At 39.6% G+C, this 11711-nt stretch overlaps 3 protein-coding genes across 3 annotated transcripts; 1 reads left to right on the top strand and 2 right to left on the bottom strand.

Annotated features, from left to right (window-relative positions):
- The first annotated feature begins 576 nt into the window (after window positions 1-576).
- LOC101311602 (CBL-interacting serine/threonine-protein kinase 6-like) lies at window positions 577-2476 on the top strand. Its single transcript, XM_004287075.1, has one exon. It carries the CDS (start codon window positions 935-937, stop codon window positions 2216-2218), a length of 1284 nt encoding a protein of 427 aa, XP_004287123.1. The 5' UTR covers window positions 577-934; the 3' UTR covers window positions 2219-2476.
- Window positions 2477-4725: 2249 nt separating this feature from the next.
- Window positions 4726-5190, bottom strand: LOC101313157 (alpha-soluble NSF attachment protein 2-like). Its single transcript, XM_004288663.1, has one exon. The coding sequence runs from the start codon at window positions 5188-5190 to the stop codon at window positions 4726-4728; it is 465 nt and encodes a 154-aa protein (XP_004288711.1).
- A 924-nt stretch (window positions 5191-6114) lies between these two features.
- LOC101311119 lies at window positions 6115-9864 on the bottom strand. Its single transcript, XM_004287074.1, has 8 exons — window positions 9543-9864; window positions 9405-9448; window positions 8433-8504; window positions 8237-8347; window positions 8034-8099; window positions 7732-7899; window positions 6784-6996; window positions 6115-6637 (listed from the first exon to the last, which is right to left on the bottom strand). The coding sequence occupies exons 1-8, from the start codon at window positions 9805-9807 to the stop codon at window positions 6398-6400; spliced, it is 1179 nt and encodes a 392-aa protein (XP_004287122.1). The 5' UTR covers window positions 9808-9864; the 3' UTR covers window positions 6115-6397.
- Window positions 9865-11711: the final 1847 nt, after the last annotated feature.

Below are 11711 nucleotides of genomic sequence, written 5' to 3'. Positions count from 1 at the left end.
TGAAATCAAATGTTAGGTCACTGTCCCTCTAGATCAGAGGATACTCCCCCCCCCCCCCCCCCCCCACCACCCCTCTGCATGATCGAGGACCTCTCAATGCTGACTTGTCACTTACCAAACCGCCATGGTAAGAATCATCCAAGGCCCTTAATCAATCTTACTCACACGTGTCTACCACCCGATTGATGGACCGTAAAAATTCTTTTGATATTTCATAACGTAATTACCATTTTAGGCTCGCTTGAAATACGAAATTCCTATGCAACTCCCCTATTTTACTGCTTATCTTACATGGTAGTATACATATCATCATCATCATCATTCATCCACATATTTCACAGCCAAAAATCTCCAACCGGGGTAATATCGTAATAACCCCATCGTCCGCATGCGCTGTATCCGAAACCCATGCGAAACCTCACACGTGTCCGAAACCGTGACGTCCCGACCAACGTAAATACGTTTAATTTCTCGACACGTAGCGAGAATGAGGTGAGCATGGAACCGTAGCCGATGAGTGTCAAAACCGTAATTTGAGACCTGGAGAGTTGTATATAACCCAAACGGTGAGTACCCGGAAGCAGAAGCAAAAACCAGAGAGAAAGAAAAAGACCAACAGAGCTCATCTGGTTCTTTATTCATAACCCAAAATCTCCAAAGCTGAAAATCTCCAAAACCTCTCATATATCAATTAAGGGTTTTAGGGAATGCAGAGAGATGAGAGGAGCATCGTTGAGAAAGCCTGAGCTGTGTATACGAGCCAAACGCTGCATCGGCGGCAGAAACTGCCACCGGAAACACGTTGAAGACGGGTGAACTATTCTCCCCCTTCATCCCCGGCTTTCTCCCCTTTACGTTACCTTAGCTTTTAGAGCACTTTCCCTTTTTTTTTTTCGTTTCTTTGTATACATATTTCTAGTTGCACTTGAAAATCATGGCTAATGAGAAGAGCGCCGGTTCCGCCTTGCTTCACGGAAAGTACGAGCTGGGCCGGATGCTGGGACATGGAACCTTCGCGAAGGTGTACCATGCCCGGAACTTGAAGACGGGAAAGTCCATGGCGATGAAGGTGGTGGGGAAAGAGAAGGTGATCAAGGTCGGAATGATGGAGCAGATTAAGAGAGAAATCTCGGTGATGAGGATGGTGAGGCACCCCAACATCGTCGAGCTTCATGAGGTCATGGCAAGCAAGTCCAAGATCTACTTCGCCATGGATCTCGTCCGCGGCGGCGAGCTTTTCGCGAAGATAGCGAAAGGAAGACTGAAGGAGGACGTGGCCAGAGTCTATTTCCAGCAGCTGATCTCCGCCGTGGATTTCTGCCACAGCCGAGGAGTCTACCACCGCGATCTGAAGCCGGAGAATCTCCTGTTAGATGAAGACGGTGACTTAAAGGTCACTGATTTCGGGTTGAGTGCTTTCTCGGAGCACTTGAAGCAAGACGGGCTGTTGCACACCACTTGCGGCACGCCGGCTTACGTGGCGCCGGAGGTGATCGGGAAAAAAGGCTACGACGGAGCTAAGGCGGATCTTTGGTCGTGTGGAGTTATCCTCTATGTCCTGCTCGCCGGGTTTCTTCCGTTTCAGGATGACAACTTGGTCTCCATGTATAGGAAGATTTACAAAGGTGACTTCAAATGTCCGCCGTGGTTTTCTTCCGAGGCGAGAAGACTAATCACGAAGCTTCTGGACCCGAACCCGAGTACCAGAATCTCCATTGCGAAGATCATGGATTCGTCTTGGTTCAAAAAATCTATCCCGAAAACGGTGAAGTCTAAGAAAGAGCGAGAGTTCGATGAGACTACGGAGAAGACTTCGAAGCAGATGGAGACATTGAACGCGTTTCATATCATTTCGCTCTCTGAAGGGTTCGATTTGTCTCCTCTGTTTGAGGAGAAGAAGAGGGAGGAGAGAGAGGAGCTGAGATTCGCGACGACGCGGTCGGCGAGCAGTGTCATATCGAAGCTGGAGGAGGTGGGGAAAGCCGGCAAGTTTAAGGTGAAGAAGAGTGACTCCATGGTGAGGCTGCAGGGCGAGGCGAGCGGCAGGAAAGGGAAGTTGGCTATTGCGGCGGAGATTTTCGCTGTGACGCCGTCGTTTCTGGTTGTGGAGGTGAAGAAAGACAATGGTGATACTCTGGAGTATAATCAGTTCTGTAGTAAAGAGCTCAGACCGGCGCTCAAAGACATTGTCTGGACCAATTCGGCCCCCCCTGCTTGAGTACTCATTGTTTTAGTGTTAATGTTTCTGTGAATTGTGACTATCGTTGTTGTTGTTGTGTGAAATTGAAGCCAATTAAGGCTATTGAAGCTCTGAATTCTCTTTTGATTGTTATGCTTTCTGTGTTTCTCTGTTTTCTTGGTGTGAATAACTGAAACTCTGGAAGTGATTTGTGCTTATGTGAATTATGAAAATCCTTGTGCTTCTCTTTAATTTGCTAGAAACAAAGTGATAATTGCAGGTTTCATTTCATTTCTCATATATGGTATAGGAATTATGTGCTAGATATATCGGTTTCAGGCAAAAGGGTAGGTTGCTCTGGTTGCTATACACGCCAGAAACCACTCCTTTTCTGAGATTTTAGTACTCAAAAGATGAGAGGATGGCAAAGATTGATGAGAGCCAATTTATTATCCTTTGCATGCATGATTGGATATTCCATCGTTATCACTCAAATATTGGCGAGCTAAATTATTGTCCTGCACCCCTTTGTTTTGTTACCAATATTCAAGGTGTGTTCTTCAACAAACATGGCCGATAGAGACCTACCACTTCACCATTGCAGCCACTGTTGGAGATTTTTCATGCTACTTGTGACTCGGTTGTGTTTATCAAACTTTTTACCTTTTGATCTGTTCTTGTTTTTTACCCGATTCATCTGAAGTAGAATCGACTTGATTCGATCTCAAAGGCAAAAAGAGTAGTAGTGAAAACTGAGAAGCTTGTTTCTTGATCATGAAAGACTATCACGGTCCAATCCAAACTCATATTATAACCACTCCTTTGATTTTATCATTTGTTTAGGGAGGTTTGGTTTTGATCCCCCTCTTTTATTTCTTTTTTCTTTTATTAATAAAATAGAGTGATAAGACGATTTATTCACATATCCTCAATCATTCAGCGTAAAAAAAAACCCACACACTATCGTTAAAACAAAGATTCATTGGTAAAAACTAGTCCACATTCAAATGGAGGCTAGGAAGTGACACTATCTGTACCAAATTAGAGAGCCTATTCAGCGCACCCGTCATCTCCACCGTCGATTTTAACGAGCGAAAAAGTCTCTGTTAAGTCTGCGTCAAAATCGACGGTGGAGATGACGGGTGCGCGGTATAATTTTCGACCAAATTAATGCTATTGCTTTCTAATCTAATGTAACGAAAACAATGGGAGGGGCCTCAAGAGTTGAGAGTTGAGAGAGGTCTTTGTCTATGAACCACTAGGTTGCATAAAGATGTACAAATGAGTATGTAAGACACCGAGTACCGACTATGACTGAGAGAATAGCCAAATTAGAGTCACAGGATTCATAATTATCAAATGGGGGCACATGGCTTTGGTGTTATTTCAAGGTCTTTTTCTTCTGGTGCACATGCCCTAGCTAATAGAACTGTCTTCTTGGAAAGCATTGTGTTTCGACATAAAAACACAGCATTTGTTCTTGGGTTTCTTCTGTTGCTCTCATTAGTGGAGAAACTGGGGAAGGTGAGCTGATGGTTTCTATAATAATGTCACTAATAGATGCATAATTAGTAGCTCAGTTGTTAAATCAGACTAATATCTCATAAGTGATCGACCACCAACTTCAACTTGAAATCATGTCTCATGTTTGCATGATTAAGGGGAATGTTCTGCATATGAAGTCAGCACTTTCAATCATTTCTGTGCCAATTTGCCAATTCACAGTATGAGTTAAGAGCTTAAGGTTGATGATTACTGCGGGCGCCCGCGGTTTGATTACCGCTAATTATAACCAATTAAGTTAATTAATTAACATTCATAATTTGGTGAAATTGTGGATGTATATGAGATGAGACCCAGGTGCAATGCAAGGAATCTATGACAAACTTGCATAATGTATTAGCAAATTGGGTAGAAGAGAACATGGACCTGGTCTAATATATCTGATACATTCTCTTGATTATCAGTGTATAACATATGCTTCACAAACCGGTGTATGGTAACATTTCTGATTTCTCTGTTCAACTTTCCAAGTTTTCATTCAGTTGTTTTATCTCTGGCTTTCAATAATATGAGACTCTCTCTCTCATGTTAGCTGCCTTGTCAATTCTGATCTTTCCCACCTGTTAATATGTGGCATTAATTTTCTTTTGAATGCTATTGATACCTATTAACCAATGAGTCCCAAAACCAATTTCCTCAGGAAACAGTGTGATAATGGAAAAATTGTCATCATAACAAATGAAGGTTCTAGTTATTAGGTGAATTACGCATCTGTCATTGCTTAATTTGTTTGTTCGATCAAATGGTAATATGATGATACAAAGACAGCCAAAACATAAGGATTTATGATCACTTTGTCATGTAGACATGTACGTATATACGTCACTTCAGTGTTTTGTTGCACCATAATATCACACGAAATTAGAGAGGTCTCAACTTCGATGACTAGTGTTGGGTAGATCAAAAAAATCACCATTTTCAATTTCACACAAATAAAACTGAACTGTATTCACAAATCACAAGACATATACTCGGGACAGGTTTCATTCAGTAATCCGATTAGCACATCCAGCAGCTCTCCTTTTGCTGCGGTCACGACTCATCGGTTCTGTGAACAACTCAGCTGCCCTTCCAAAGAACTCTTCAGCCTTCTCAAAGTCAAGAAGAGATTCGTACATTTCCGCAATTTCTTGATAATGTAGAGCAGCAGAACCATTCAATCCCATTTCACAAAAGGAAGTTGCTGCCTGTTCTAAGCAAGCAATGGCCTCTTTCTTGTAGCATTGTGCAGCATCAACATAACGCAATGCGGCTTCATAATCGCCGTCAGTACTAGTAGTAGTCTTCGATTTTCTGCAGTGTGCATATTTGATGTATGCTGCCCCGGCATTTGCCCACGATTTAACCTCCTCGTAGTAAGAGGCCTTTTGGAGTTTGGATTTTTGTTGGAAAAATCTCCATCCACCACCCAGTGACTTCTCTGCTTGCTTATTAGCTTTGAGATGCATTGTTTTTAACTCGGACTTTCAATTCTGTGATCTGCAGAAATGATGTGTTCAAGCCTAACCCAAATGCTCGTAATATATAAAGAACGTAAAAAGGCACTGTTGCTGCATTTTTCTCTATTACTAATAGGAAAGGGGAAGTTTAAGTTTCCGAATGGGTAAGGGAATTAACTAAACTAGTAAAGGTTGAACATTCCAATTTCTACTGGGGAAGTCCAAGACTGATTCCTAGTGGGTAAGGGAGAAGAAAAGGTTGCAAAACCAAAATGACATTTGTAGATGAATTTGACTAAAATTGAACTAATTCAACCACTTGGAAAACTGTATTAGGACTTATTTACGTATGTCACTTAATTAGAGTAAAGTCACAGAAGATCAGATGAAATCAGAGAGGTCTCAATTTCAATGAATCCTGTTGGTAGATCAAATGAATATTCCACCGTAACACACAAGGCATTCCCCAGTTGACGTATATACTTCATTTTCTATGAGGCACCTGCAGAATGTAATAGTGTACCAAGAAGGATGACCCTGTGTTCAAGTTTAACAAAATTAGATATATAAGAGCCATGGAATTTCCAACAAGGTAGGAAGGCATCATTGATGGAGGGAGTCCAATATCTTCTTAAGCAACTTGATTTGGTCAACACTAACAAGCGAAAAAGAAACTGAAGCATGGATTAACACAAAGGTCGTCATAGTCTTCAGCCTCGTAGTAGTTTCTTTTCTGTCTCTGTGAAGTTCATATGAATTGATGATCAAGCATACTAGCAATCATGTAAGTTATTAACTCTCCTTGTAAAGATCAAATGGAGCTTTTAAATACCATTTCAAACTAATCAAGTCATTCTCCTATTGAGAAATTGAAGAGTAAATCTTGCAAAAAAAGGCATGAGCAGAACCAGAGAAAAAAAAACACTCATTTCAGACAAACAAAACTGAACTGGATTCCGAATATAATCGGGATGGGTTTCTCATTACAACATTGTATCTAAACAACCCAGCTGCCTCTCTAAACACCTGGGGACTCGCATTAGGTAACCTTGATACTGAATTATACAAGCTCAGTGTATATAGTATTTAAAAGCTCCATTTGATCTTTACAAGGAGAGGTGCTAGTATGCCTGATCATCAATTCATATGAACTTCATAGACAGAAAAGAAACAACTACAAGGCTGAAGACTGACGACCTCTGTGTTAATCCATGCTTCAGTTTCTTCGTCGCTTGTTAGTGTTGACCAAATCAAGTTGCTTAAGAAGATATTGGACTCCCTCCATCAATGATGCCTTCCTACCTTGTTGGAAATTCCATAGCTCCTCTACCTTATATCTACCAAACGGATTATACTCCTTCATTTCCAACAGTGCAGTTATCACTGTATCGTATGCTTCATTACCCAGTTCCACCTTTAACTTCTTCAACTTTTCATCTTCCTCGTCAATGATTTCCTGCAACCCACAAATGCAACTCAGTTGGCCAAGTGAGAACTGGGAAGTAAAAGAGTTTAGAGTACAAGGAAATAATGGTGGGTAACAATGCCAAGAGCAACAATCCTGGCAGTTTTTAGAACCATAGAATCCAGTGAAACATGTACCTTGATCCTTCCTCTCATATCCGTGATGACCTTGAATGGCTTCCAATTAGAATCTCCAATGTAATTCTCCCATATTGAGCATAACTCCTTTGCCCTTCCATTTACCTCTTCTTCTACAAAATACTCTCTTTTAGCTGCAACTTGAAATGCTTCCCATTCAAGATCTCCCAATCTTTTAACCCCAATATTCTCTTTTGAACCATCACATAATACCTGCAAATAACAAAGATAACACAAGAACGATAGCTACATTATGCTCCTTAAGATGCACAACACAGAAAAAATCACTCAAACATTCTTGGGTTTTCCACCGTATTGCTCAAAATACAGACGACACCCTATAATTCCACTACAATTCTTCCAAACTTCCGAACTAATTCAGAGCATATTAAGATTAGCAAATCAACAAATCCGGCCAAGAGGCTCCAATATGTTTAAGGCTTATCAATATCAGTAAATTAATCCAGTATGAATTCCAAGTATAGCTAGGGAAACATTTTAGAGATAATATTAAAACAATCACATATTAGAGATCCTCATTGGTAGGTAACAATGCCAGTAAATTAATCCAGTATGTTTGAGGCTTATCAAAATCAGTAAACAAATCCAGTATAAACTACAAGTATAGCTAAAGAAACATTTTAGAGGTATTATAATAACAATTACATTTCAAAGATCCAAATTGGTAGGTAAAAATGTCAAGAGCAACAATCCCGGCAGTTTGTAGAACTGTAGATTCCAATATGTTTAAGGCATCAATTCGGAGCATATTAAGATTAGCAAATCAACAAATCAGGCCAAGAGGCTTCAATATGTTTAAGGCTAATCAATATCAGTAAATTAATCCAATATAAACTACAAGTATAGCTAAGGAAACATTTTAGAGATAATATTAGAATAATAACATATTTGACAAACCACCCAAATAGAAAGAACAAACTGACATACATTGATCAACGCCTTACGAGTCTGCTCAAGTTCATCTTTATAGCTTTGCTCCTTTCTGAAAGAGTCGGAGAGACCGATAATCTTCTTTCCCCCTTCCATATCCCCACTCACTGCCTGGAGTTGCTTTTCCAGTTCAGCCACTTTCATATGGAGTTTCTCATTTTCTCCCTGCAATTGCAAGTCAATAAGCAAATTTAAGAATTCATAGATTCATTCATCAGTTGCCAAAAGAAAGAAAGAAACAAACAAAGAGATTCATTCATCCAAATCTGACAATTTCAAAAAGATAACTGACAACAAACCTTTTTCTCTTCTACCAATGATAACATCCTTTCAGTTTTCTTCTGCTCCATTGTTGCCATCTCTTTCTGAAAGGAAAAAGCACAGCAGTTGCTCATATTATACATAATGGCCAAGAGTATGTCAGCCAACCGTATTCTAGCTACTAGATTACCCACGAACAAATAGATACAGAATTCATTGACATCAACAGAGTACTGATTACCATATGTTGCAGTTTCTTCTCAAATTGTTGAATCTCATTACTCTTCACTTCAATTGCATTCGCCAATTCAAGGTTTTTCAGCTCAAGCTGAAGCTTCTCCTTGTGCCATAGCTGGTTAATCATAAAACATGTTTCAGAGGCTCGCGACTTCATCCAACCATAATCACCAAGTAAAACCAAACAACTCAAAGCATACCTTCCGTTCCTGAGCCAACAACTGCTCCACTTCATCTGCACCCTTCTTCTTCGGTGTGATATTAGTGTCACCCTGCAAGAGAAAGACAACTACTTTATCCCCCATCAAAAAAGTCACAAACAGTACATTTAAGAGTCTAAATTGCAGGACACAGTAGCACAAAATCGAGATAAGTAAACCACCAAAAGTTAATCTGAAGCTCTACAAATACAGTAGCACCAGGAATCCTTATATAAACAACAATTAATCAACACAACATCTTATTAACCTTAAGCTCTATCTAGGAAGGCTTTTTCCTACTCTAAAGTCACAAACAGTACATTTAAGAGTCAAAATTGCAGGACACAGTAGTGCAAAAACGAGATAAGTAAACCACCAAAAGTTCATTGGTAAAATGTGGAGTTACTAATCAAACAAGACAGCACTGCACAACCATGAATCCTGATTCAAACAACAATTAATCAACACTACATCTTATTAACCTTAAGCTCTATCTAACAAGGCTTAATCATACTCTAAGCATATCAGTCAAGTACATTTCATTGTAATATTCCCATTTAACAACATATGATGAACAATAATGTAAGCTAATCTTCAAAACCTTTAACTCAAAACCTTTTAACAAAAACGAGCCAAGTAAACAACCAAAATATAATTCGTAAGGAGGAGTTACTAAATGAACAAGACACACTGCACAATCCTGAATCCTTGTACACTCAACAATTAAAGAACAGTGCATTGCAGGACGCAAAGCAAAAACAATTAATCAAGTCTACATCTTATTAACCTCGAGCTCTATCTAACAAGGCTTCTAAGCATACCAATTCTCAAAGTTGTCAAGTACATTAAATCGTAATATACCAATTCAACAGCATATCATGAACAATAATGTAAGCTAATCTTGCAAAACCCTCAACATAAACTCTTAAAGTCGGAAACTTTAACCTCAAATATGAAAAAAATTAGACTCACCCATGTCTGATTGCTATCAACTTTCAGCGAAGGACCAACTTTCACTGCATCAATCAAACTCAAACAATCAAAATTCCACTACAGATTACAGAACTTCCTTGAACAATAAAACCTTAAACCCTTGTAAAACCTTGTTACCTGGGGAAGAGAAAGACTTGACATTTGGGCTGATGGGCTGTTGGCTTTGATAACCAAGAAACTTTTCCAGCGCCATTCCGGCAGCAGATGCCTCAGCTTCCTTCTTAGACCCGAGAAAGCCCTGAGAGTCGAATCTGACGTCATTAACGACAACGGTGGCGGAGAACTGAGGAATGTGATCAGGGCCTTGCTTGGTGATACAGTACTGGGGTGCAGCCCACCCCTTTTTGGTGCAAACCTCCAGCAGCAACGTCTTGTTGCTCATCTGGGTTTCTTATAAAAATGGAATCTTTCTGGGTTCTTTGAGAAAGGTTTGAGCTTTCTGGGTTTTCGAAAAGATTGGAGCTTTCTGGGTTTTTGAGAAAGGTTTGAGCTTTCTGGGTTCCTTGAGAAAGGCTTGAGCTTTCTGGGTTTTCGAAAAGATTGGAGCTTTCTGGGTTTTTGAGCTCCTGCTAGTGTTGAACTTGGTGAGTGAGACGGTGTGAGTGAGAAGAAAAGAGGCCTGTAGGGTATTCAACATTTCAAGACATGGCAGTTCAAGGATAATTGGGCCTTAGTGGGCTAGGAGCAGCTTGTTGCGGGCTAGGCGGTTTCTAGTTGGGTTGGGCCTAGGGAAGATGGTAGGCCTATCTTTAAAAAAAAAACTAAAAAATAGAACCTAAAAGGACTAAACGTAAGACTGCCAATGCTGCTCGGGTTCTCTGGCCGTCTTCTCTCACCTCTCATCTCTCCGGCGGATTGTGGCGGCACTCAGCCTAGAATCGGCCGGAGACCACCGTCAGCAGCTGCTCAAGCTGCTGGAGAATAGGTTTGGGAGCATTTATATATGTATATATCAAAGTTTCTTGTGCATGAAACCTTTAGTAGTTTTTACATGCATGTACCTAATGGATCTATGTCATCTCACCCTTTCTGTTTCAACTTTTGTTCATCTTTTAAGGGAGATTCTCACTTTTGAAGCTAATGAAAGGTGACAAAGGAGGCCATATTTGATCCTAATGAAGCTTTGTTAATGCTTTGGAGCAACAGATAGATGGCCAGGGAAGAAAGATTTTATATATGGTGCTCTAATAATTAGGTGAGTCTACAATTCTCATCGTCTCAATGGCTATGCAAATTTAAGCTTCTGGAAGTCTTGTTGCTTTGAACATAATAATATATAGGAAAACACAGACCATTCTGCTTATGATACGATAAGTGAACTCAAACAAATTGGAAAAACTGGGAGGAGACATGCATAAAACAACAATAAGATGTATCATTGTTCCCACATATACCTTTGTAATTTGACTACACCAACTTCATTACTTCAAAGTTCAATATATATGATAGTTTTCTTTGACGAACAATTAACAACATATATATACGCTATTTGCATTGCTAAAATATGAATTTTTCCGATATAAGCAGTAACTTTGAGTTTTTTTTTTTTTACTGCTTTTGAACTCCAACGGCCATACGACACTTCTAGTACCAGAGAAGCAAGTCTACCACCCAAATAGCTAGACATGAAATATAAAAGATCCATGAAATGTAAACAGTTTTAAATGTTCTTTAACAATTGTGGAAGGAAGAAAAGAAAAAATTATAGATAATCACTGAAATTATATGAATTTGCAAATAACGTGGATTATGAGAGCTAGCTGCACATTCCTGTAATTTACATGTTGTTGCTTAAATATCGACCTCTCCTACTTTTGTTTAAGGAAGAAAAGAGATATATTATCTTTACATTTTTCAGATGCTCTTGTCATTTATCATAATTGGCCGGTAATTAACCCACTAAGACAAACCAAATAATGCAAAGATCACATCTTCAAACATCAGCAACCATAGAAATGAAACATAATTAAGAGTAACACAAAGGAGATTTCAACGGTTGAAATGGTTTACCTTATTATTTATTTGATTCAAGATCGCGGTATCTTAAAGGCTTCATAGACCCAAGGACTAATCCGCTGGGGCCCGGAGAGCCAACAGGACATTGCAGCTCATCCCTTAGCCACTTTTGACAATGTCGTGATTCGAACCTAGCTAAGTTAGGGAGCATACCCAACTAGGCAAGAACCACTGGACTACCTTACAGTGTTTTGAAACAGTTTACCTTGATAGATCTGGCAAACCTGTTTCAGTTTATTAAGCAAAAAGTTTTTCAATTAAAAGTTTAAG

This window comes from Fragaria vesca, linkage group LG1, assembly GCF_000184155.1.
Source record: "Fragaria vesca subsp. vesca linkage group LG1, FraVesHawaii_1.0, whole genome shotgun sequence".
Classification (NCBI taxonomy): domain Eukaryota; kingdom Viridiplantae; phylum Streptophyta; class Magnoliopsida; order Rosales; family Rosaceae; genus Fragaria; species Fragaria vesca.
Note: the sequence above shows the minus strand (reverse complement) of the source record. Positions and strands in the feature narration are given on the sequence as shown.